The 26013-nt window shown below is 68.4% G+C and overlaps 1 protein-coding gene across 1 annotated transcript in view; it reads left to right on the forward strand.

Annotated features, from left to right (window-relative positions):
• The window catches only part of NRXN2 (neurexin 2), an 84746-nt gene that overhangs the window by 38109 nt on the left and 20624 nt on the right, over nt 1–26013 (forward strand). The window contains 10 exon segments of the mRNA XM_054697488.1: nt 782–1069; nt 1072–1167; nt 1300–1503; nt 6083–6109; nt 7288–7407; nt 7710–8091; nt 8595–8785; nt 10085–10258; nt 10568–10687; nt 22412–22593. Of these exon segments, the coding sequence (XP_054553463.1) occupies nt 782–1069; nt 1072–1167; nt 1300–1503; nt 6083–6109; nt 7288–7407; nt 7710–8091; nt 8595–8785; nt 10085–10258; nt 10568–10687; nt 22412–22593 (1784 nt within the window).

Consider the following 26013-nt stretch of genomic DNA (forward strand, 5'->3'; position numbering starts at 1 on the left):
GCATGCCTCTATAAAAAAAAAAGTTTAAAAAACAAACAAACAAACAAAAAACAAAAAAACTACGGGCAGAATAAAGCTCGCCCCACCTGAAGCAAATATCTTTTTGAAGACCACCTGCTTCCCCTTCAACTCTCTCCCTGCTCCTCGCTCGCGGGCAAGGAGCTGACCTGCCCACCTTCCCTGCCAGCCACGCGCTGGGCCAGGGGCTCCAGGCTGGGGGGAAGCCAGGCTCTGGGGTCCCGCTGCTGGGGTGCTTGGCACTTGACTCTGCTCCTCACTCGGGCAGGACCCTCCGCCCCCATCTCTCTAAGCTTCATTTGCCATTTCAAAATGGGTCATAAACACCAGTTCCATAGGACTCCTGTAACCTCACACACGGGGCGGCTCAGTGCCCAGCAGACTGGGCACTGTAAAAAAACTAAGTAAATGTTATTGGGGGGCCCTTTGGATTCAAACTTTCCGGCCCCCTTAGGATTCTCAGCTTTTGGCTTCTGGTCTGAGGGACTGGGGGGAAATGACCCCGGGAGGACCCAGCCCTTTTGGGGGGGGTCCACCTCCTGCCTTCTCTGAGGACTGGCTCAGTGGGGTGGAGGAATCTGGGCTGGGACTCCGCCCCCAGAAGGCCCTGCTTTGGGGGCCTTTGTCACCTGTTTTCTGCAGCTGGAGAGAGACCCTGCTGGAGCCGCGGCCCAGATGCTGACTTCAAGGGCCCGTGCCCCTTTCTGGCCCAGGGTGTCTCTCCCTCCGACTGCCCCCCTGAGCCACTCCCGTTGCTCCTCAGGCTCCATCTCGGTCAACAGCCGCAGCACGCCGTTCCTGGCCACCGGGGAGAGTGAGATCCTGGACCTGGAGAGCGAGCTGTACCTGGGCGGGCTCCCCGAGAGCGGGCGGGTGGACCTGCCCCTGCCCCCGGAGGTGTGGACGGCGGCGCTCCGGGCCGGCTACGTGGGCTGCGTGCGGGACCTCTTCATCGACGGGCGGAGCCGCGACCTGCGGGGCCTGGCCGAGGCGCAGGGGGCCGCGGGCGTGGCCCCCTTCTGCTCCCGGGAGACTCTGAAGCAGTGCGCGTCCGCCCCTGCCGCAACGGGGGCGTCTGTCGCGAGGGCTGGAACCGCTTCGTCTGCGACTGCATCGGGACCGGCTTCCTGGGGCGGGTCTGCGAGAGAGGTGAGAGGGGCCCCAGGGCGCCCCTTCCCCCAGGGTGGGCCTCGCGTCCCTGTCGTGCCCTTCCCTGACTCTCTCTCCCTCCCGGCGTCCGCCCGCCCGCCCTCCGCCTGTCCTTCCTCCGTGCCCGGGCAGAGGCCACGGTCCTGAGCTACGACGGCTCCATGTACATGAAGATCATGCTGCCCAGCGCCATGCACACCGAAGCGGAGGACGTGTCTCTGCGCTTCATGTCCCAGCGGGCCTACGGGCTCATGATGGCCACCACCTCCAGGGAGTCCGCCGACACCCTGCGCCTCGAGCTGGACGGGGGCCAGATGAAGCTCACCGTCAACCTCGGTAACCACCGGCCCTGCCCCGGCCTGCCCCGCCCCTGCCTCTGCCCCATGCCCCTCTGTCTGGAGAAGCTGGTGCTGCCGCCAGAGTGAGCCGGGTGGGGAGGACCGGGGCCAGCTGGGTCCCGCCCCCAAGAGCCTGGACCACTGTGTCAGGGTGCTCCCAGCTCCGCGGCACTGAGGGCAGGCGGGCCCCAAGGATGGCTAGCGGCCTGCCGAGTGCGTCTGGGGGTGACGAGCACCCACCCAGGGCTCTTCTGGGGGTCTTGGCAGCGAGTGTCCAGCACGCACGTGACCACATGGCTCGTCCTCGGCCGCGGGCGCCTCTGCTCAGTCCCTCACAGCTGGCTCCTTCGTGTGGGGAGCCTTGCGGATGCCTCTGGCCTCTGAGCCAGAGCTTGGCCAGGAGGAGAGCTGGAGGCAGGGCGCCGGCCCCACACAGCCGCCCCGCCGCCCCCTCCGTGTGCGCAGGTGCGCGACGCACACAGGGCCACGCTGCGCTCCCCTGCTGTGTCTCCTGAGACCCGGCCGCCGGTTCACAGCTGGGGGAGCCCCGTTCTCACCCCAGGAGCAGCAAAGCTAGCGGGGCTGTGGTCCCGAGTGTGGGCTTCCTTTCCCCCTAACGGCACGGCGGGGGGGGGGGGGGCGGGCGGCAGTGACCCCGCCCCATCCCAGCTCTGTGCCTCGCCGGTGCCCGGAGCCTCAGAGGCGCCACCTGCCCTGGCAGCCCCTGGTGGGGTCTCGAGCCCAGCGGACCCTCCGAGTGGATGTCTCACGGTCAGGGGCAAAAAGAGAACAGCAGCTCCACGCGTTCAGCTGGTCCTCACGGCGCCACGTGAGCATGCAGCGTGCCTGCCCCCGGGCGGCAGTCGCAGACTCCATGTCCACGCCACGGAGCTTTCCGGAACACCAGGGGCGGGAGGCCCTGAGCTGCCCGGGCTGGGCCGCATCTGTCCATCTCGGACCAGCCTCGCCCGTGCTCGGCGAGGGCCTGCTGTGGCGGAAGATCAGGCCCCCAGGGTGTCTTGTCTGGGCCTCGAGGAGGAATCGGCTCCGAGCAGATTAGAAGCCTCCACACGAGCGAACTCAGAGCTCACAAGTTAACCATCTACCCAGAGTCTCTTGCTAACGTGGGCCTCCAGGGTGTCTGTGGCCCTTTGGGAGCCCAGTTACCTTGTCATAAAAGTGCACCACGACCTCTCAGGGGGGCTGGAGCGGGGAGGTGGGCAGGCGCCAGGGCCCCACAGTGGGTTGGGGTTCCTCGAGGCGCTGCTTCTCATGCCACCCCAATCTGCAGAGCTGCAGGCCACAGCAGCTCTGGCAAGCTCCCCAGTCTGCATGATGCCCCTGACCCCCTGAAACTGCCACAGGAGGCAGGGAGCCAGCCCAGACCCTGTGCTTCCAGCTGCTGGGGTCTCTGTGGCTGGGAGACACCTCGGCCTGCACCCTGGGAGGTGTGCTGGGTGGGGTCCCAGCGGGCACACCTTCTGTGCAGGGGAGGCTGACGCTTCTTCCTTCTCGGATGTCTCAGATCCCCTGAGTTCAGCTCCTTTGCTTGGACAGGAGGCGCCAGTGTCCTTGGCCAGGGGATGCCTCTGGTGGGCCCTGGGCCTTCCACCCCCACCGCCCTCTGCTTCCCAGACACCCGTGTTTCTTTCCGAGCCACATAACTACTTGACATTAGAGAATGAGGGGGCCCTGGGCTGAGGTGCTCCTGCTGCCTGCCCCCCATCAGCCCTGGCTGGGCCTGCCCGGTCCACAGAGATGCCGTCTCTTTCACGCTCATGGCCGAACCCGGTGACAAAGGGCAGGGAGGCTGCAGCCACTGGGTGACCTGCCTCCAGCTGCAATGGGAGGAGCACTGGGCCTGGGGCCGGAGACCTGGGGCCGGAGACCTGGGGCCTGCCCTGGTCTTCGGCTGGTAAGTCTGTCCCTCTCTGAGCCTCTGTGTGAAAGGAGAGCCCTAGCCCCGCTCTGCCTGCTCCGGGGGGGGGGGGGGTCGGGGACTGTGGGGTCACAGGAACAAGCAGCAGTGCAGGGCCCAGACAGGGGTCTCCGGGCCAGCCAGAGCCAGGCCCGGGGCTGTGTCCATTCCCACCCCTGCCCGCGGGGCCTCACAGACGGTGGACACCAAGGCCCTGGGCCTGGGCTCAATGCTGGCAAGCCCGGTGGCCTGTCCCGTGGGGAGGGAAGACCGACTCCCACAGGCTGGCTCCCGACCAGGGAGCTGACGCCGCCTCTGGGCAGGCAGGGAGGCCCTGGGTGCCAGGCCGGGGAGACGCCGGACAGGAGCTGCTGCCTCCTCGCAGGCAGAGAACCCGGGGCCTGGGCCGCCCCGCCCCACCCCTGCCTCCACCTCGTCACAGCCTGAGCAAGTTCCCAGAGCCACGCTGCACAGCGCCAGCGGCGGCTGATGTGTCCCGGGGCTCTTCACCCTGTTCCTGGGTCTCTTCTGCCCCGAGTCTGGCCTCTGGGACCAGCGCCCAGCCTGGCCTGGGCCTCCTCGTCCTCCCAGTTGGCTGCCATCGAGGCTGATGTGAAGCCCCCTTGCTGCAACCCCACTCATAGCCCGAGTTCTGCCTCCTGAGCCCACGGAGCAGGTGGGGTACCCAGGCTGACTGAGGCTTGCGCCAGAGCCCTTCAGGCGGGGCCTGGAGGGTGGTCCCAGCTCCTCCATTTCTTTCTTACCCGTCCCACCATGGTCCGGCCCTCACCTGGGCTCTGTCTGGCTGGGGCCTTGGTGTGCCTGTGCACACCCGCAGGCCTCGGGGGCCACCATGGCCTCCTGCCCAGGCTGTGTCCTGGGCCCGTGTGGATGGCCCTCCCCGACGACACTGCCCCCCGCCAGTGCTCATCATCAAGAGGAGTTCGCTCTCCTCAAACCCACTGGAGTGGGGTCTTCAGGGGTGGGGTGATGGGGGTGGGCCTGGAGCGGACACCTCTTCTCTGGACAGATGGGCCCCCCCCATTCCTTGTTCTCCTACTGGGGAGGGGACATTAGCTCCTTCCCTGCGCCTTTTCCCCAACAGGGCATCAGCTGCCCTTCCAGCCCCCTTTTTTCTTTTTTGGACCCTTCATTGGTGAAGATTCTGCTGGCCCCGAGAGCCCCCGTGACCTGACTCCAGGGCCTGGCACCCACCCCCAGCTTCTCCTTCCCTCTGCTCCCCTTTCTTCCTCTCTCCCCTCTGCACCCTCTCGACCTTCCCCCCGCTGACTGCTGACTTCCCCCATCTGCCCCTTGTCCTTCCTCTGCCCTCTGCCCCTCCCTTGGTGCCAGGCTATGGCTCAGGGTCCCGGCTGCTCCCCCCACTCTTCTGCTGTGGTTGACGACGCGTGTGGAGCTCAGCTGTACTGCCCGATGGGCCCATGCCCCCCCGAGCCACAGGGGGTCGGTTTACAGTCCCTGCAGGAACCTTCAGGCGCCCAGGGATGCCAGGTGCCCCCCTCCTTTGCTGCCCTGGCCAAGGTGCACGTGGGCAGAACCTGTCTGGGGAGGAGCCATGGGATCAGGGAAATTGCTTACAGAGCCCCCACCCCCTTCTAGAAGGCAGGGCCAACCCAGGGGATGCCTGTTTCTTGCTCCCAGCTCAGGGTCCTCCTGTTCAGGCTCACTGGGAGGGAAGCAGGGCTCAGGGAGAGATTGGTCTGAGGTCACGCACTGAGATGAGGACCCAGTTTCTCAGGCCCTTGGGGCTGAGGGGGTGGCATAGGCCTCCCAGGGCCCTAAGCCCAACCTCATAGCGCCCTCAGCTCTGTCCCTTTGGCCAGGTTGGCCTGGGGCAGGGGGTGGGGGGCTGGGGCCTGGGCTGCAGCAGCTCTGCAGACAGAGGCCTCTGAGCCAGAGCTGGCCAGGGCAGGAGGCTGTGCTCGTGGTGCCTGCTTGTTCCTGGCGGTGTGTCCTCAGAAGTCATACTTGGGGTCTCATGGCGCCTCATCTGTGAGGTCTTGGCCCCGCCCTAGAAGACAGATTGACACCTGCTCCTCTTCAGGTTAAGGCCCCGGCCCCATGGTAGCAGCCTCCTCCAGTTATGGGGGGAAGGTTCCTGCAGAGGTGGTGCCGGCCCCCAGGACTCTGGCGGTGTATGGCCACGGGAGGGGGCTCTGGGGCGGACCCCGCAATTTAGCTCAGACACCCGTAGGGCATGGGGAGCCATGTGCCCCAGCCTGGGCTCTGAGAGGGAGTCGTCCCAGAGCGGGGGTGGCGGGGACTCTGGCCCTCCCCACACAGCTCCCCCCGAGACGGGGAGAGGTGGGGCCGGCCGGACCCTGGACCCCCAGTGTCCCCTGTACAGCTGGGGTTCTCAAGGTGCCATCTCCCTCAGACGCGAGCGGCCTGACTCTCTTCCCGCTGCCTGCCTGCCGGCCGCCCAGCTCTGGGGTGGGTTGGAGCCCTCCTGGGGCGGAGGGACGGGGTCCCACGGAGGAAGGGGAGAGGGCACCTGGGCACGCGTGGTCCCCGGAAAGTGGCCCCGGGGGGAACCCTGCCTGCAGACACCCCTCCCTGTGAAGGATGTAAAAAAAAAAAAAAACTTGTTCTGCCTTTTTGTCTCCCCCCACCCCCGCCCGCCCCATGGCCCCCCCAGACTGCCTGCGCGTCGGCTGCGCACCCAGTAAGTGGCTTCCCTCTTCTGCAGAACCCCCAAGGGCCTGGGACGTTGGACGCTGGGATCTGGGGAGGAGAAGCCCTCACGGTTGGCTTGTGGGGGGCTTGGGCAGAGCGGGTGGAGGTGGGTGGTCGAGGAGGACATGGGCAGAGTGAAGGTGCCCCGGGGGGGCTAGCAGAGGCCGGGCCAGCATGCTCTCCGGGCTTGCTGGGGAACCCGGGGAACCTTGTCGTGACGAGTCCTCAGGTGGGGCCGAGACCCCGCAGCCGCTCAGCGCCCCCGCGAGGGCCGGGGGAGCCGGGGGAGCCGGGCGAGCGGGGCTCTCCCGCGGCGTCGCCAGACGTGGCCACCAGGGGGCGCGCGAGGCCCGCGGAAAAGACGCTAAGGACGGGGCGGACGGGGCGGACGGAGCGGGCGGGCGGACGGAGCGGGCGGGCGGGGGTCGGGGGGCGCGGGCGCGGCCAGGGCCGGAGTCAAGCCTGCACAGCCCTGTGTGGGGTGGGGGTCAAGTTTCTGCCAAAGGGGGTGCTTTTAGAGGTGACAGGCTCCCAGCGGGACCGAGATGGGAGTGGTGTGTCCTCACAGCGAGAGTGAGCAGGAGCAGGACAGAGGCTGGGTGCTCCCCGCGCTCCCCTGGGTGCTCCCCACGCTGTGTGCGCACAGTGGGGCCTGGCCAAGTCCAGCCCATCCTGAAGATAAATGTTTCATTCTAGACTTGGAAAGAGAAGTGCTGGCCTTGAGTAGTGGCCCCCACTCCTAGGACACATTCCCGCTGACCACACCGGCTGGTCTGGCCTGCGTGGGATGCGTGCCCGGGTGGGGGACAGAAAGGCCTTTGGGCCCCTGTAGACGGGGGACCTGCGTCTGTGGGGTCGGGGCTCCCGGCCAGCCACAGGCTGCGGGTGCAGATGCACGTTTGGGTGCATGACAGCGCTGTCCTCTGCTGAGTCCTTGGCCGTGCCCCTGAGCTGAGGACTTGGCAGCTGCCCCCACATGGACACAGACGGGCCCCGGGGCCCGGGGAGTGCATGCTGGGAGTAGGCCTGAGTGTCCGCTGCAGGATCCACTGCCTTGGGCGCGGGTGCAGCCAGGTGGGGTCTGGGCGCCGGCGGGTGCGGGGGCCCTGGGAGTGGCATCGTGGGGGGGCCTGCGGTGCCGTGCTCACGCCCCCCTTGGTGCTGCAGGTAAAGGCCCCGAGACGCTGTTTGCGGGGCAGAAGCTCAATGACAACGAGTGGCACACGGTGAGGGTTGTGCGGCGAGGCCGGAGCCTGCAGCTGTCCGTGGACAATGTGACAGTGGAGGGTAGGTGGCGCGTGCCCTCGAGCGGCCCGCGCGGGCCCGACTCTTTGTGGTGACCATGGCCCGGGCTTGCGGTCCGAGGGCGGTGTCCCCAGACCCGCCGCGGCCATTTCTCCCCCCAGGGTGTTGGACCCCGGGGCCCTCTCAACCTCCGCCGAGTCCCACGGCTCCTCCTGGACCAGGGCCTCTGCCTGTGGCCCGCACTGTGGGCGTCTCCCCCACGGGCGCGTGTGGGCGGGGGGTTCTGGGGCCGGCCCCGGAGTGACCCTAGCTCCACGCCCCCGGCCCCTGTCCCCTCCGAGCAGGCCAGATGGCGGGCGCCCACACGCGGCTGGAGTTCCACAACATCGAGACGGGCATCATGACCGAGCGGCGCTTCATCTCCGTGGTGCCCTCCAACTTCATCGGGCACCTGAGCGGGCTGGCGTTCAACGGCCAGCACTACATGGACCAGTGCAAGGACGGCGACATCACCTACTGCGAGCTCAACGCCCGCTTCGGGCTGCGCGCCATCGTGGCTGACCCCGTCACCTTCAAGAGCCGCAGCAGCTACCTGGCGCTCGCCACGCTGCAGGCCTACGCCTCCATGCACCTCTTCTTCCAGTTCAAGACCACGGCCCCCGACGGGCTGCTGCTCTTCAACTCGGGCAACGGCAACGACTTCATCGTCATCGAGCTGGTCAAGGGGTGAGGGGCAGGCGCGGCCAGACGTCCGGTCCCCCCCGGCCACAGGCCAAGAGTTGGGGGCCCGGACACCAGCCAAGAGGGAGAAGCAACACCCCCTCCCTCCCGCCCCCCGACTCCCTGTTATTCTTGGCCAGGCGCCTCCCGCGGAGCCCGCTCTCCGGGTTCTGCCCTGCACCCTGTCTGCAGCGGGTGACGGGACTCGTCCCTGGGCCTCACTGGCCTCAGGGGGACCCCCTGTCCGGAGCAGCTCTGTCTCTGTTTCCAGAGGCCCCTGCAGCCCCACAAACCTCTTCCCCACCAGCTCTTCTTCGGGGGGTCCCAGGACCTGCTCTGGGGCCCCCCCAGCCCCCCCCAGCAGCCTCACGCCCTGGCCTCTGGTGCTGGTTTGGGTCCATCCACGTGGGTCCTCCCGCCCCTCTCCCGTGTTACGAGGGCCCTGCCCGCGCCGGTGCCGCTCCCCTCCGCCGCCCCCCGGGACCCAGCATCTCTCCCTCCCGCCGCAGGTACATCCACTACGTGTTCGACCTGGGCAACGGCCCGTCCCTGATGAAGGGCAACTCGGACAAGCCGGTCAATGACAACCAGTGGCACAATGTGGTGGTGTCCCGGGACCCGGGCAACGTGCACACCCTCAAGATCGACTCCCGCACCGTCACGCAGCACTCCAACGGCGCCCGCAACCTGGACCTCAAAGGTGGGGCCCTGGGATGCCTCCCTCAGGGGCCCCTCTGCCCGGCAGCTCTGCCCGTGCTCTTTCCGCAGGCCCCTCCCTGCCCAGGCTTCCCCACCCTGGCTGACGCCTCCCTGTCTAAGTCCCATGGGGGGGCCTGGTGGTGGGAGGCCTCTCTCGGGGGGCTGGGGGCCTCCCTCTTGGCCGGAGGCAGGGAGAGACAGGGAGCCGGCGTCCTGGCAGGTGCAGCCCTGGGCGTGTGGAGGAGGCACAGTGGGGGGGGGCTGTCTCTGGGCACCGCCTGGCCACCTCGGGGGACTGCTTTGGGCCTGGGCTTCCCTGTGGGCTCAGTTTCACCCCAGGGCCAGGCAGGCCTCAGGCCTCTTCAGCAGCTGCTGAGAAGCCCAGGCCTGCTCCGTGGCCAGTGGCTGAGCCGGGACGAGGAGGATGAGCCCCTCGGAGATTGGGTGTTAGAGCAGGAGTGCAGACGGGCCCGCAGTCCCCCCACCCCCAGCCCCAGGGGTGTCACAAATGGCTGTCACGTGCCCAAAGCAGCCAGAGTCCCAGAGGGACCCCTGGGTGTCAGCGTGACGCAGGCTGCCCAAGCTGGGGGACGGTCCTTGGGGGCCTTGGAATCCGCCCCCCTCAGGGAAGGGCTGGGCTGCTCTCCTGAAGTCTCAGCGCCGAGCTGGACCCAGATCCTTGGCAAAGAGCCGCCGATCCTCCCTGACGCCAGGAGGGGGCGATGTGTCCCCGATTATCCAAAGAGGCCGCAGCCCCGGGCTGGTCTGGGCTGGTCTGGAAGGGCCTGAGCCCTAGGCCTGGGTGGCGGCATTTATGGGTCTTTCTGAAGCTCTGCGGGACTGGCCTGGCCTTCCAGGGTGTGGGGGCCCGTGTGGTCAGGCAGTGAAAGGGGATCAGGGGTCCCCAAGGAGAATGCCCGCTTCATGTCCCCTAGCGTCCTGGGTCAAGCCCTGTTGTGGGGGAGGCTGGGCTGAGAACCCCTGGAGCGCTCTGGGAGCTGGGCGAGGTCTGAAGCAGAGTGGGCTGGAGCGAGCGGGGGTGGAGGGTGCGGGGTGCAGGGCTGTGAAAGGCCCTGATTACGGCTGGAACTGGAATCAGAAGTGTGGGAGAGAGCACGGAGCTGGAGCCTCCAGCTGCTTCCCCGCACCCCCAGGCATCTGGGCTTCTGGGGCCGGGGGGGGGGGGTAGAAGGCAGATGGCAAAGTGGAGAAGGAAGGAGGGGTGGGACCCGCAGGTTGCAGGCCGTGGGGGTCCTGGCTGGGGACAGGGTGCGAGGGTCTGACCGCACCCCCTTTGCAGGGGAGTTGTACATTGGCGGTCTGAGCAAGAACATGTTCAGCAACCTGCCCAAGCTGGTGGCCTCCCGGGACGGCTTTCAGGGCTGCCTGGCCTCCGTGGACCTCAACGGGCGCCTCCCAGACCTCATCGCGGACGCCCTGCACCGCATCGGGCAGGTGGAGAGGGGCTGTGACGGTGAGTGGGGCGGGAGGAGCAGAGGCCGCAGGTGTCCGGGGCAGCAATGGCCTTCCTTGTCAGGCCTCCCAGGGCCCGCCCAGGGGGTGAAGGGCCACTCCCCAGCCTGCTGCCTCCCGCCCTGGGCCCTGATCACAGTCTTAGGCCGGGCCCAGCGTCCTTGAGCCCACCCTTCTCAGGCCCGGCCCCCCGCCGGTCCTCGGCCTTCTCAGCCTGGCAGAACGGAGGGTAGGACTCCGCTCTGGCCCCGCACATCCTGGGAGGGAGGGCCTGACTGAGCGGGGTGTTCCTCCCTCCCGCCTCCCCCAGGCCCCAGCACCACCTGCACCGAAGAGTCCTGTGCCAACCAGGGCGTCTGCTTGCAGCAGTGGGACGGCTTCACCTGCGACTGCACCATGACGTCCTACGGAGGCCCTGTCTGCAACGACCGTGAGTGCCGGGGCTGGGCCTGGCTTGCTGGCCCTGGGCGTGCGGGGGGAGGGCAGGCCTCTACAGCCTTGCTGCTGCTGCTTTCTCGGCCTTTCTTGTCCTGGGGAGCCCCAGGGGAGCTGCTGGCTATGGCCCTTTCCCCAGGATTGCTGCAGCTTGAACCCTGGGGCCATCTCTGACCCCCATCTGGCCCCTCAACTTGCTCTGAGCTGGGGGGGACCCTGTTCCCTTCACCCGAAACCAAAGGCGTCTGCCTCTGTGTGCCCTGTGTGATTTTGGCAGTGACCTTCCATGTTGTACTCATAACTGACACACAGCTTGGCGCAGGCTGGGGGGCTGGGGTCACCCTGCACCCCTCTCCTCTGGGGCCCTCAGTTGAGTGCAGTGCCAACCTGTTATTTTCTGCCTTGAGTGGACGTGCCCCAGGCAGAGGTGGCCTCGGGGAGATGGGGGGCAGGCCACTGGACACCCTGCGGGCCCTGGTTGTCTCTCTGGGATTCCAGCTGCAGGCTGCCCTGGGCCCACAAGGGCACTGCCCAGGAGGCTCCCTGGCTCTCCTCCCTGCCTGGGCCATCTGCTGCCATTTCCTCTCTTGTTTGGGGCCCAAGACGGCAGCTTTGGTGGCAGTGTCCGGTCCCTGCTGCTCGGTGGCCAGAGCAAGGGCAGCTGGGGCAGGAAGGGGGAGAGGTGAGCTCCTGCTGAGGGCAGCTTGGACTGGCTGGGGCAGTGGCTGCGAGAGCGTGGCCTCCTCGGGCCTCGGTGGGGTAGCCCTGCCAAGAGGCCATGGCCTGGGGAGGGACACATACTCACACAGATGCAGCTGCTTCCTTTTGCAAATATGGCAGCCGAGGCCTGGAGGGTCAGTGCGTTTCTGGAGGCAACGGTCACTTAGCTCAGGCTAACCGGAGACCTCAGAGCCGGGGTCAGTGTCTTCGCTTCTTCGCCACACGGCGGAGCCTGGTCCCTGCAAGTCCTGAGTGGCTTCGGGGATTCCAGGCACTGGGCCCCTGGGCCTGCAGCTTCCCCTCACCTCTGGAGGGCCGGTCGGCCCGTGTCCCCAGCGCCCACCTGGTGCTGTCCAGCGTCACTGGCCCTGGGGAGCCGCCATATCCCTGTCCTGCCCCCTGGATCTTCCTCCTCGGACCTGGCACGCTCTGTACCTTCCAGAGGAACCCGAGCACAGACAGCTTAGGGCGCCGGGAAGGGAGACCAGGCTGGGGCTGGGCTTGGGCCTCTCCGGCTCACTCGTAAGGGGAGCCGTGGCAACTTGGTCGTAGCAACTGCTGACTGACCACTTGCGTAGCAGGAGCAGCCCCCTCTGGTTAGGGTGGTGCCACTTGCAAAGCCCTTTCAGGCTGCTCCTAAGAGAAGGCGAACCATTCTGTGGAGCCGATGAGGACACGGAGGCCCAGGAAGAGGCAGGCCCTCGCCCTGTCTCTGGGGCTGCAGGCAGAGGTGCTTCCTCTGCTGCTCCTGCCTGGGGGCGGGGCTGGCGGCCCCATGCCCAGGGCATCAGGGTAAAAAGCTGCTCACGGTCACCACACATCACACCTGTGGAGCCTTCTGGAAGGGGCTTAGGGAACCCCACCACCTCTCAGGGGTGCTGGACTAGAGGCCGGAGCCATTTCTCTGGTTCCGGGCAGGTGGGGGGCAGGGAAGTGGGGTTGGGAGCAGGTATTTCACGGGACCGTTGCCATCCCTGAGCTATGGTGACACAGCCGGGGTCCAAGCAGAGCCATGGAGCTAAAGGTGGGTGCAACCTAGAGTCTCGGGGCTCAACATGCTTCTCCTGGAACACCAGCAGGGGCCCCCTGGGAACTCTGCCTCTGAAGGGCAGGGTGGGAATCTGGGGGGGCAGGGGCTCTGCCAGAGCTTCTAAAGCTGTGACCCCTTCCTCCCTCTGGTTGTGCCTCCTTCCACTTGACCCTCCATTCTGGACTGTTTCCCTTCTTGCTGTCTCTCTGGCTGATTTTGGGGGGACAATCTGCCGGGGGAACAGCCCAGGGCCTGCGCTCAGAGGGTGGAAGCTGGCGTAAGAGGGTGAGCTGAGCCCCACCTGCAGGTGGCAGCAGCGCCTCCGTCTGTGCTGTGCGGGTGGGACCGCTGTCCCCCCAAGCCCAGGGATCTCCGGGAAGGCAGGGGAGAGGTCAGAGGGCAGAGCCCACCCTGGCGGGGAGGGAGGGAGAGAGGGAATTTGAAAGGAGAGGAAGGGATGCCAAAAGGAGGGGCACTTGGTGACACGGGCCGAAACCCCGGGCTGAGGGTGGGGACCGGCGCCCCCACCCCCAAGGCCTGCTCCGCTCTGTCTTCTGGAGCCCGTGGGGCCGGGCCGCCCGCGGGTCTCTGCGCCCGTCTCTCACCTCACCCTGCGGGGCTGTCCCTGCAGCCTGTGCAGATCTCCGCACACCCCTGGCCCTTCCTCCCTCGTACCCGCGGTCTCCCCTCCCCCCAACTCTCTCCACTTCCCACTCACGGGTATTGATTGGCCTCTAGGCGGTTTCCCTTCCTCTCCTCTCGCCGCCGGCTCCTCCCTCCCTCCCGCCCTCCCGCGCTCCCTCCCTCGGGGGCCGTAAATTTTCTGCCAGCTCAGAGCCTTGTCAGTCGACATTCCGGAGCTGGGGCACAGCAATGGGGTGGAGAGGGCGGGAGGACGAGGCTTCGGGGCCCGCCCTGCCTCCGGCCTGCCAGCTCCTCTCTGGCGGGACCCGGTTCCACCTTGGAGCCTTCCCGCGGGGGCCTCCGGGACCCCTTTCTGTGCTTCTCAAGGGCGGGCGCTCCAGCGGCCCCGGCGGCCTTGGGGGGGGGGGGGGAGCTGTCCCGGGTCCTGACCGCGCGCGGGCGGCCGCCGCACACGCGGGCTCTGGTGACCGTCGCTGCTCCAGAAAGGAGCTCGGCTCAAGGAAGCGGGAGCCAGAGGGCTCTCCCTGCACCTCCCGCCCTCCTCTCTCCCGGCCCCCCATCTCTGCACCCCCTTCCCTTGCGCTTCCTTCCCACAGCTCCTCACTCTGCTACGCTATTTCTCTGGCACCTGCAGACCCTGTCTCGCCGGCCTCCTTCTGTCCCTCCTCTTCCACCTCCGCCCGCTCCCCCAGGCCTAGCGGAGCAGGCCCTAGGGCGCGGGGTGGCATCCACATAGGAGGGGGGGACTCCTTGCATTTACCTCTTGGGCTGTGACACCTACTTTCCAGAGATCCCTCCGAAGTCTGGGGTGACGACTCCAGTGGGGGACAGGGGGGGCAGAGCCGCAGAAGTGGCTATCTCAGCTCCACCGGAGTGCCCAGGAGGGGTGCTGTTCTAAGTGGGGTTCTCGGTGACCTGATGTCCGGGAACCCCCAGTGGAGAGCGAAGTTGAGGCTGGGGAGGGGCCGGGGGAGGGGAGAGGAAGGATTAGAGGCGGGGGCTGTAGGTCTGTGCAGGGAGGTCAGGGGGCACCCTTTGGGGTGGTGGCAACACCCTGTGTGCGTGCGTGTGTGCGCGTGTGTGCGCGTGGTGTGTCTTGCTCTTGAGTACTGAGGCGCTGGGCGCATTGTCTGTGCGCCTCTGGGTGACTGTTTTTGGAGGGTGAGCGCAGGGGGCCGCGCGCTCTGGACGGCGCCCATCCTTTGCGTGCGACCCGGCTGTGCGCGCGCAGGCCACTAGGAGCGAGGGTGCGCGCTGGGCGTGAGTTCGGGGCCGGGGTCCCGGCCGCGCGCTGCATGTGTGTGTGAGCCGTGCGTGCGTGCGTGCGTGCGCGCGCCCTGGCGCCTGTATGGGCGCGTGGGCGGCCCCGTCCCCAGGCCGTCCACGTCCTGGCGCGCACGTGCGTTCCGGGGGGCGCGTGCAGGGGTGGCCGGTGGCCGCAGCTCTGCGCCCCGGACCGACCCGTTGGCACTACTGGGGCCCGTCCGGGTGCGGGGGAGGAGGTGGAGGAGGGCGGCCTCCGTCCCCAGCCTCCGTCCCGCTCCGTTCTCCGGCAGGGCCCTCCTCGGAGGGGGCGGGCGCGCGCGGGGCGGGGGAGGGGCGGGCGCGCGCAGGGGCGGCGAGCGCCGGGCGGGCGGGCCAGGTGCGCGCGGCGGAGCTGCCCAGCGCCGCCCGCAGCTCGGGAGCCGCTCGGAGCCCTCCGCCCTGCCCCTCCTCCCCCCGCGCTCCCCTCCCCCCTCCCCTCCCCGCCCGCCCGCCCGCCCTCTCCCTCCCAGCCTCGCAGCCTCTGCAGCAACACTCCGCTGCCTCCAGCTCTCCGCCGGAACCTGCGGGCTCGCGCCTTCCCTGCGCTCGGCCCCGCGCCCCCCGCTCCCCCGCTCCCCCCGCTCCCTCGTCCCCTCACCCGGATTTGCTTCCCTCCCCCGCCCCCTCCCCGGCCGCTCCCTCCTCTCCCGGCTCCGTCGGGCGGCGGCGGCAGCGCGGCCCGCCCGGTCCCCGCGGCGCTCCCGCTTCCCGCCGGCCCCTCCCCGGCTCGGTTTTTCCGCAGGATTCCCCGCGCCCCCGCCGCCCGCGCCGCCCCTGCCCGCCGCCCGGCGCCATGCCCCCCCCGCCCGGCGCCCCCCCGGGCCTCTGACGGCCCGCGCGGCCCCGCCGGCCGCGGGCGCCCCGCTCCGCGCGATGGACCCGGGCGTCCTGGACCTCGGCGCCGCCGCCCCGCCGACCCCCGGCTCCCCGGCCGGCTCCAGCTGATTCCGCGCGCTCCGGACCCAGGCCCGGGCTCGGGCTCCCTGCGCTGCACCCCTGCGCCCCTCCCGCGGCTCGGAGCCGGAGGGGGGCTTCGCGGGGCCGCGCCGCCCCGCGCCCCGCCCCCGGCCATGGGGCTGTGAGGCGGCGCCCCGGGCCGAGATGCCCCCGGGGGGAGCGGGCCGGGGGGGTGCCCGCGCCGCCCCCCGCCCTGGCCGGGCCGCCGCCGCCGCTGCTGCTGCTGCTGCTGCTGCTGGGGGCGGCCGAGGGGGCCCGGGTCTCCTCCAGCCTCAGCACCACCCACCACGTCCACCACTTCCACAGCAAGCACGGCACCGTGCCCATCGCCATCAACCGCATGCCCTTCCTCACCCGCGGCGGGCACGGTAAGTGGCGCCCCGGCCCGGCCCGCCCGGCCTCCCGGGAGCGCGCCCCGGGCCTCCGGGCCGCACCCCACCCGCGCGCGCCGGCCCCCGGCCCCGGCCCCCCGGCCCCGGCCCCCGCCCCACCCGCGCCCCCACCCGCCCGGCGCCGCGGCCGCCCTCCCGGCCTCTCCCGCCGCCGCCCGCGGCTCCTCCCGCCCGGGCCTCTCCTCCCGCCGCCCCCGTCCTGCCCGCGCCTCCCGCTCCCCCCGCCGCCCCGGCTCTGCCTCGGTTCCCCGTCCGCCTGCGCCCGCCGGCCCCGCTCACCTCCGGCGTCGCCCCCCCCGTCCCATCTCTGCCCGCTGCACCCCACCTTCGCCGCGGGCCCCGCGCCCCTTCCTCCCCTCGCGTTCCTCCCCGGCCCCCTCCCACCCCCCCCCCCTCCGGGCCCCTTCCCCAGCTCGGGGTCCTCCACACCCGCGCCGCGGCCCTGCCCCCCCTCCGAGCAGCTCCCGCGTCCGGAGCCCCCCCACTGCGTCCAGTGTCTCTCCCCTCCCCGCACCTGCCCCCCAGCTCCACGCACCCGCCCCCCAGCTCCCCGCACCTGCCCCCCAGCTCCCCCACCTGCCCTCCAGCTCCCCGCACCTGCCCCCTAGCTCCCCACACCTGCCAGCTCCTGCCTGCCCCCCAGCTCCCCGCACCTGCCCCAGCTGCCCCCCCAGCTCCCGCACCTGCCCTCAGCTCCCGCACCTGCCCCCAGCTCCCCGCACCTGCCCCTCCAGCTCCCTGCACCTGCCCCCCAGCTCCCCGCACCTGCCCCTCCAGCTCCCCCACCTGCCCTCCAGCTCCCCGCACCTGCCCCCTAGCTCCCCGCACCTACCCCTCCAGCTCCCCGCACCTGCCCAGCTCCCCGCACCTGCCCCCCAGCTCCCGCACCTGCCCCCCAGCTCCCCGCACCTGCCCCCCAGCTCCCCGCACCTGCCCCCCCAGCTCCCCGCACCTGCCCCCCCAGCTCCCCGCACCTGCCCCTCCAGCTCCCCGCACCTGCCCCTCCAGCTCCCCGCACTCCCAAACCAGGCTCTGGCCACCCCCCAGGCCCCGCCGCCCCTTCCCGCATCCCCACTCTCTGTCTCCTGCCCCCCAGCCCCTGACAACTTTCCACCTCAAAACCGAGCTCCCTTCCCCCTCCGCCCTGCAGCCGGTCCTTTCTGACCCTCTCGCTTCTCTCCGCCCTTCTCACCTCCCACCCCATCCTCTCCTCTCTTCACAGTGCTCCCTGCTCCCCTCTCTGTTCCTGCCTCCTCGTCCTGTCCTCCACGTTCCGTGCCCCCAGCACCGCACCCCGTGGCTTCGGGGCTTCCAGTCTCTGTCCCCCCGCCGCCTCCCTTTGCTCTCCTGACCCCTCACCTGCTAGTTCACCTCCGGCCTGGCAGGCCCCTCAGCCTGTCCCGCCCTCACATGCCAGGGCCAAGTTCCGCCCCTCCCCCCAGAGCCCCCCCAGCCCCTGGCCTTCCACTGAGCCCCCTTCTCACTTCCCTTCCGCGCCTCGGCCACCTCCCGCTCTGACCTGGCCGCCCCCACCCCCACCCCCCATCCCTGGATCCTGTCCCGCAGCCGCAGCTCCACTGGCTGCCCCAGCGCCTGCATCACCTCCCATCTGTCCCTCCGCAGGCCTGTCCTGCCCTCCCGCGCCACAGTTCCGCCATCACCCCCACTGGGCCCTCTGCCCTCCCCAAGCTCCCTTCCCCTTTGATGTGGACCCCCACCTCCTCTCCCCGCTGGGCCTTCACCGCTCTCCACTCAGCGCCCCGGTGCCTCCAGTCTCTGCCCTTCCCCGAGTCCTGTCTGTCTGCCCATCACCTCCTTTGTTGACTCCCTGGTCTCCCGTGTCTGCTTCACTCCCCCTCCGTGCCCCCACGGCCTCCCCTTTCTGCGCTCACCTTGGCCTCCAGCTGTCTGTTGTCTGTCTGTCCATCCTTGCCTCCCCCCTTTGCGCCCCCATATCACTTCCAACTTTCCAGCCCTTTCTGTCCTTTTCTCCCGCTGCTGCTCTGTCTCCTCTCCATGCCTCTACTTTCTCTTCGCCCAGTTCCCAGCAGCGGCCCTTCCACCCCGTCTTTCTTGTCTTCAGTCCTTGCTCTGTCTTCCCAGCACGGTGCCCCTGTCTGGCCGCTGCCTAGCTGGGATCCTCCCTGCACCCCAACTTGCTCCCAGTCCTCACTTGCTTCTCCCCATGAGCTCTGGCCCATGGAGGCCCTTGCTGCTCCCAAAGGGTCTCCGATAGGACATGGTCTTCTTGGGCCATGAGGAGAGGCGCAACGCAGTGACAGAGGGAAGGGGACCGGGGGTACAGGGGAGACTGTTAGGGGGTGAAGAGGAGAGCAGGTGAAAGGGGAAGGGGCTGGAGGGAGCTGCCCTTGTAGCTGAGCAGACAAGCAGGAGCTGAAGGCAGGATGCAAAGGGCTGGCGGAGGAGGAGAGAATGTGGGGACATAGCCTTGGGGCACAGGGACTTCCGGAACAGTAGCATTGGGGTGGCCTCAGACATGGCCGTCCCCTTGCAGTGCAGAGGAGAAAAACAGCCACAGAGGGACACGGTGGCTGCCCAGTGCCAGTGGGAGGCAGAGGAGGGGCTGGAAGGTGCTGCAGGACGGTTTGGGGAGGTGGTGGCCCCTGAGCCGGCAGCCCCAGGGGGTCGGGGAGGTGAGAGGAAGGAGGCGGGTCACGCGGGCTGGACTTCTCTTGGCCCTCTTGCTTGACTAGAGGGAGAGGCAGCTTGGGGGGCCTTTGTGGGCCAGGGGAGACCTTCCCTCTCCACGCCAGCATCTCCCCAGTGTCCTCAGAGTGGGGGGGCCTCTCCTGCATCTGCTTCCCTACCTGCCTGCTCATAGCTCTCTCCTTCCTGTCCATCCGCTCCTCCCTTGGCCCCCCACCCCGCCCCCTGTTACATCAAAGCCCTACGGACCTGCCAGACACCCACTGACACTCCTGCCCCTGATGTCGGCCTGGGCCTGGGAGCACCAGTCTACCTGGGTCTCCTAAAAAGGGCCCAAGGGGTGACACTTTCCAGTCCTTGACCTCAATTCTGGTTGCAGAGTGCTCGGGGGAGGCCGTTTCAGCCCCTGGCCTTCACTCTGGTACCCCCTGAAGCCAGGAATGGTGGGGTCCGTCCCAGCTCCCTTCTGAGTCAGTGGCTCCCAGGGCTTCTGGCAGTCCTAGAGGAGGCTGGCGTGGACGGTGATTCTGGATATGGGCGTGTGAGCTGGGATGGTTTATGGCCAAGAATGGGCCGAGAGGAGAGGAGGGGCATTGTTCTGGGATTCTGGACGGAGAGTGAACTGAGGCCAGTGGCCTGGGTCCGAGGGGTCCTCCTGGCGGCTGGGGAGGGCCCAGGTACGAAGGGCTCCTGTGGGCTGTGGGCACCGGGGGCTGCGCGGTCTGGACTGTGCTGGGCGTCTGGTCCTCTCTTGACTGTCGCTCTCCCGGGAGATCTCGGTCCTGGCATGTGACGCTGCAGCAGGCCGCCGGGGCTGCCCGCCCATGTCACCTGGGGTCATGGCTGCATGTGTGGCTTTTTACATGGGTTCCCGGTGCTGTTTGGGTCTGGGTCAGCAAGTCATGATGTGTTCTGGGAGGCAGAGGTGTGGGCGCTGCGCGGATCATTCTGAGTGTTGACTGGATCAGTGAATTCCTGGGTCCGGGCGGCATGGAGGGGCCTTGTGTGTGGGCACAAGGCCGGCCTTCCGGTGGCGGGCACCGGGGCCCGGGCGCCGCGTGTGGACTGGGCTCTCGGCCGCCGCCCCCTGGGGTGCTGGAGCTGGACGTGGCTCACCATGTCTTCTGGGGAGGTCAAAGCAGTGGACCCGGCCCCCCTCGGACAGCCTTCTGGGCCTTGGCTGGAGCCTTTCCCGGACGTTTCTGAGGTTCTAGCTGCGGCGTCCGGGCCGGGAGTCCTGCGGCCGGTGGCGAGGGCAGCTGGCGGGGTGAGGGCGCCCCCGGAGCCCGCGGCCGTGGGGCGGCACCTGGCCTCGCCCCGCCCCGCCAGGCCTCCCCGCGGTGCCCCGGGCGGCAGCCCCGCGCCGGGGGAGCCGGGCCTCCCCGGGTGAATCACCCTGGCCAATAAACCGTCCATCCTGCGTCTCTCCTGCCCAAGGGGTGTCTGTCCGCGCGGTGCCCCCCCCCCCCTAGCAAACGCCCTTGGGCCTGACGCGCCCGCCCGGGGTAATGAGCGGCTGCAGCGCGCGAGCGGCGGGGGGTACATCCCGGGGGGAGGCCCCGCCGCGCAGGGCCCCGCCGGGGGCTGGGGGGGCGGAGCGCAGGGGCGCCCGGGGCTCCCCGGGCCGGCGGGCGAGGCCGGTGCCGTCTGCTCCTCCCGTCCGGTCCCCCGTCCTCCCGCTGCCCCGGCGCGCCGCCGAGCTGCCGGCCTCGGGGCCCCCCCCGCGCCCGGGGCCGCCTCTCCGGCCGCGTCTTTGTGCGCAGGGGTGGGGCGGGCAGGGGGCGGCACCGCCTGGGGGTGGGCTCTGCGGGGCGGCGCCCCGGGACGTGTCGGCTCTGAGCCCCGCGGTCGGCCTGCCCCGCCGCCCCGCCGTGCATCCCGGGCTCCCTCCAGGAGAGGGGCTGTCCGCACCCCCGGGTGCGACAGTGAGGAGAAGGCGCCCCCTCTCTCCTGGACCCCGAGACTGGGGAGCAGGCGCCTGGGAGATGGGGCTTGGTCCTGCTCCGAGGCAGGAGGGACGAGAAACGCAATAGGCCCCTGTCCTCCCAGGGGGTGCAGAGGCGGGACAGGGGTGTGTGGAGGAAGGTCAGCCTCTCTGCTCCCCGGCCCCCCCCCCCCAATTTGGACGTGCAGCTTGTGAGTGGAGGGGGAAGGGAGGACCCTGGGTATTGCAGTTGCCATGGAAACAGCCGATTTTCCAGCGTGCTGCAGTCTTGGGAGAGACTGTGCGGCGAGGCCTAGCCAGCTCCTCCTTCCGGCCCCTGCCCCTTCCAGCCAGGTGACCCGCCGTGGTGGGGGTGCCACTCGCTGTGTACCCCAGTCCTGCCCAACTCTCCACCCCAATCTTGGGGCCCCATCCCGAGGGCTGAATCTTCACCCTGGGACCTGAGGAGACCCACAGGTGAAGGCACACCTGGCTCTGGCGGGGCAGAGCCGAGCTCCTCTTAGGGGGTGCTCCCCGGGCCTGGGCGGAAATGCCAGTTATTAGACATCCAGGCGGTTCTTTCTGGTAGGCCCCGCCCCGGGCTGGGGACGGGACAAGGAGGGCCTTGATGACAAGTGTGCCCCCTCTGGGCCACTGCCTCTCACCGGCCCCCCAGGCCACAGGCCTCCCCTCTCCCCTTGCTCCCCGGCCCGCAGAGGGTAGCTCCCTCCAAGGCTCTCAGGAGTCCCCACTTCTTTGGGGCCTAAGAGCTTCCTGGGATAGAGCCCCTCTCCCTGACTGCCTGAACGATCATGGGGTTCCCAGCCCCACAGTGTGGAGGGCCGTCTTGCTGAGCAGGGTGCCTCCCGCCCTGAACCCTCCCACCACCAGGGCCCCCCTTTTCTCCCAGCCTGCTCCAGGCCTTGCCCTCAGGCCCCAACTGCTCCTCTCTCTGGATGAGTCCTCCCTGCAGCCCCTCTTCCCCCACCCCCAGAAGTGCTCTGAGAGGAGTAGTTAGTGGGTAATTATTTAATTAAACATTTTATGAATCTCATCTGCTCCATTTATGTTCTAAAGAATGCAAGATTGTTCTCTTCCCTTCTGCGAGGGCCCCAGAGTACTACTCGTCCTCCCCGGCCTCCCAGACAAGCTCCCTTCCCGGAAACTGGGTGACCAGCCCCCCACCCCCACCCCCAGGGAGCCCAGTCAGCCGCAGGAGGGAACATGGCGACTAATGGGGTTTATTTTGGGGCTGAGATCGTTAGGGACCTCACACCCGCCCCCGGCAGCCGGATGGCGATGAGGAGACCAGGGGGAGAGGGTGGGGTGGGGGAGGCGGGGAGAGGCAGCCTTCGCTTCTGGCTCCTACTCTTCTGCTTTCTCTCACCTGCACCTCTCCCTCTGTCCCTCTGTCCCTCTGCCCATCTGTCTCTGCCTCCTTCCTCCCGCTCAGTCTCTCTGCCCCCCCCCCCCCCCGCCCGTCTTTCAGGCCGGGCTCCAGGACCCCCTGCTTTGGGACCCAGGCCCCAGGCCGCCCCCTCGTTGGGGGTGGGAGCGGGGCGGCCTGGCGGGGCCCAGGAGGGGGCGGGGCAGGTGCTGGAGGGGCGCCAGCCTGCGGCGGTGAGTCAGACCTGCTGCCTCCCGCACCGCCAGGGGTCCCCTTCGCCTCGGTGAGCGCGCTCGCCAGGCCCTCCTGAAGCGCCCCCAATCTCTCACCTTCACCAGCCCTGGGCAAGCGCTCTGGGCAGGCCGGCTCCCCGTGCCCGCTTCCTTCCTGCCCCCAAACTCTTCCCTCTTCTCGCTCCCTTGCCGCTCTCCCTGGGCGCTCTCTGCCGCCCTCCATTCCCTCCCTGTGTTGCTGTAATTAAGGCTGGAATTCTCCACGAGGCAGCTGCATCTGTCTGTGCGCGCTCGGCCCGCACCCGGCCCCCGCCTGCCAACTGTTCCCGGGGCTGCGGGCGCGGGGCGCTGCGGTCGCCCCGCTGAACCTGGGCCCCCGAGTTCTGGTGGTGGCCCCCGGAGACCTGCTGACCTGGCCTCCTCATGTCTTCTGTCCCTCTCTCCCTCTCCTCTCTGCAGCTGGGACCACATATATCTTCGGCAAGGGGGGGGCGCTCATCACCTACACGTGGCCTCCCAATGACCGGCCCAGCACGAGGATGGACCGCCTGGCCGTGGGCTTCAGCACGCACCAGCGGAGCGCCGTGCTGGTGCGGGTGGACAGCGCCTCCGGCCTCGGGGACTACCTGCAGCTGCACATCGTAAGCACCCAGGGCCCGCCCGGCCCCCAGCCTCCTGGCCCCAAGGCCATCCAGTGCCCGCAGTTGCCCTGGGATCAGCACCTCGTCTTTCCCTCTGGGGTTCCTGCTCCCCGATGGAGGAGTCTCCTGAGCAGCTTAGCCTCTCAGGCCCCCTCCCCGGCTGGTCACTCACGGAGCGACACCATCAGTGTCCTCTGCCCCCCCAGCGCTGCCGCCAGGGGCCCTTTGAAGGGCCGTTCTCTTGCAGCCGGGGGAGGATCCCCACACTGACCCCCAGGTTGTGCCCTTTCACTCCGGGACACTGTCCCGCGCCTGTTCCTGCCCTTCCTCCTGGAGCCTCCCCCGCCCCCTCAGGCAGCTTCTAGACTGAGCCGTCCATCCCGTTCCTGCCCCTGCTCTGCCCTTGACCTCTTCCTGTGACCGCGGTCCTTCCGGCCGCCTCCTTCCCCTGCCTCCTCTACACCCCCACCTCTGACCCAGCCCCACGCCCCCACCCTGACTGCCACCCCGCAGCTGTCTGCGCCCAGTCCCGCTCCTGCCCCAGGCCCTTTCCCCCACCGGGACTTCTGCCCCTTCCCTGCCCCGCCCGGCTCTTCTCCTGCACACGTTTCACCCAACGCCTTTGTCCCCTACCCGTCCTAGTCCTGCCCCACGCCCTTGACCCTGGCCTGCTCCATTTCAGGTCTGCTCTCAGCCCCCGTCTCGCATTCCTGACCCCTGGGCCCCGATCTCAAGCTCCATTTCCCATGGAGCACCCCACACGCTGACCCCCGGCTGGGGCCCCTGAGCGGGGAGGGCCGAGCGGGCTGGCCAGGCTGTGCGCTGGAAGGTCTTCATGGGACCCTGGACGGGGAGCCCCACGGGAAGCCTGGCTTGTTTGGCTCCTGCCGTCTGTTGGGACGCAGGCTGCTGGCCCCGAAGAGACAGCTCGTTGGGGCTCGCACTGCACACCCCTCCCCCGTGCCCGGCGCTCAGGAGGCCGAGGGAGATGGCCAGGGAGCAGAAGGGAGCCGGAGTGCACGTGGCCTCTGAGGGGCGGATGGGCAGGCCAGGCAGGGACGCAGATAGGACAGGGGCGCAGGGCAAAGCGCACGAGCGCTGGACGGCGTCGGGGCGGGGCGACCGCGAGGGGCTGGGTGCGTGGGAGTGTTGGGAGTGGCTGTGGGGCTGTGGGGACCCCGAGTGAGGGCCCTCCGGCTGCGCGTGCCTCTGTGTGTTTCCCGGCTGAGCGGTGGCTGCTGCGGTTTCCGCCTCCTGACCCCGTGTGGCAGGCGTGGCTGGCGTTCTGGGGCTCCCGGCCCTCTGGGTGGGGGTCAGGGCTGCGCTCCCTCGCCCCTTTGCCACGAGAGGCTACGTGTGACTTTGGAGCCCATGGTTTTGGCCCCGACTCCCAGCTGCTTCCTTGCTGCCTCTGTGCCGCCACCCCCCTCTCTGAGCCTCGGTCTGCTCCTCTGGGCGCAAGGGGCCGGGAGGTTTCTGAGAGCATATCCCGGGGAAATGCTCAGCACATGGCCCGGCCTGTAGCGCGCGCTGCGCCAGGGAGCGTCCCGTCAGCAGTGTGGCGGCGGTCTGGGTCTGTGCGCCTGTTGTTCAGGGGACAGGGCTCCCCTGGTGCTGAGGAGACAGGGTAGGAGGATCAGGGCGCAGAGAGTCTCCTCCTTTGCCCCCAGAGGCCGCTCCCAGCCCTACGCGGTGCAGGGTTGTGGAGGTGTCGGGGCCTACAGAAGGCAAGGCGAGGAGGTGGAGCCTGGCGAGGCTGGGGGGCTCCGGAGGAAGTGTGGGAGCCCCGAGAAAGGCCCCCCGTGAGGGGGGAGAGGGCCCCAGACAGGCTGAAGCCCCCTGGGGCGGCCCCCCAGCCCCTCCTCCCCAGGTGACACATCAGCTCCCACCACAGCGTCATTAGCAGCTCTCAGAGAGCGGGGAGGCGGCAGCAAAATAAGAGAAAAGCAATTTGACGTTTCTAATAAAGCGTCGCTCCACTTTGCCAAATTAATTTTGACTCCCATAATTATTTGCTGTAGGAGCGGCCGCGTTCTCCCCACCGCCGCCTAATGAGGTAATTGGGGAATTAGGAATTAATGACTTTAACAGAAGTGACAACTGACTTCAGTCGGGAGCAGCTCTGGGAGCTGCTGCTCCCCCGGAGTGCAGGGCGGCGCCTCCTAGGAAACCCAGGCGTCCTGCGCCGGCTGCCCCTGCTGGCCCACCGCTGCGGCTGCACCTCCCCTTGACCACGCGCTGAGCCCCGGGGAGGGGGACCCCTCAGAGGCGGCCAGGGGCTGATGCTATTCTGGGTGGTGTTATTACTAACAATAGTATGGAGGAGCCTCAACTGTTCCCCTTCACGTGCGTGGGGAGCTGATCACCCTGTCTCCCCGGGATGTTGTCAGTCTGTGGGTGGTGGGTAGGTGGGGTTTGCTAGTACGCCGCAGGCAGCCCAGCCTCAGTTTCCCAGCTCCAGCTGAAGGGAGATGCTGCCTGCATGTGTGACTCTGTGTGGCTTCCCCAGGTGCCGGAGGCGGGGAGAACGGGAACCACAAGTGGGGAATGGCCGGGGTGCAGGCCTCCAGGGCCCTCCCCCTGTGCCACCCAGCTTCTCGGCCTTAGAAGCAGGAGGTGGCCCCTGGGTCTGCACGTCCAGGCCAGGCTGGGCCATCTTGCAGGAAACCCCCTGGGGTGTAACACTTTCTGTGATGATCTGGATCCCAGTGACTGTGGGGACCCAGGAGGCTGTGTGCAGGTGCTGCTGGGAGAGGAATAGTGGGACGAGTGCTGGCTTCTCTGGACCCTTTGGGTCAGGAAGACAGGTTGACCTCACTAGTCTGTTACATCACTCCCCACCCACGGTGGCTGGAGTCAGTGTCTCCCCAGACTAGCAGGCCAGCGGGAGAGAGCATGGTTTTGGAGTTAGGGTATAGGGGTTGAATTCTGGGGTTCCTTTCTCACAAGCTGTGTGGCTTGGGGGGTGTTACTAAACCTCCCTAAATCTAAATTTCCTCCTCAATGATACGGGGGTGCTTTTAGCTTCCTTAGAGGGGTGCTGGGGCAGGCAGTGTCTAGAGAGCACACATACAAAGCACCCACAGAGGGTCTGTCCGCCATGTTTCAGGGGTTTGGGCACCCATGATGGGGCTCTTCCTGGCTGGCTTCTACAGGGCTCCCCACATAGGCCCTGTCCAGAGCCTGGTCCTTGAGGTTGCTCAGAACTTTGCTTCCCTTTGCCAGGCCTCAGCTCCCTGCCAGTCCTCCCCAGCCCCACCCTCGAGTCCCACAGCCCCATGCTCCCCTTCTCCTAGTAAATCCAGGGTAGTCTGTCTTTCTCTTCCCATGCCCGCACCCCTCAAACAGGCTCCCTGCCCCCACCTCCACGCCGCCCCTTGACTGCAGAGCGGCTGCCCCCACACTCACGCCTGACCTTTG

The sequence above is a fragment of the Talpa occidentalis genome, unplaced genomic scaffold (genome assembly GCF_014898055.3).
Source record: "Talpa occidentalis isolate TD23 unplaced genomic scaffold, MPIMG_talOcc4v2.1 talOcc4.17, whole genome shotgun sequence".
NCBI classification, from domain to species: Eukaryota; Metazoa; Chordata; class Mammalia; order Eulipotyphla; family Talpidae; genus Talpa; species Talpa occidentalis.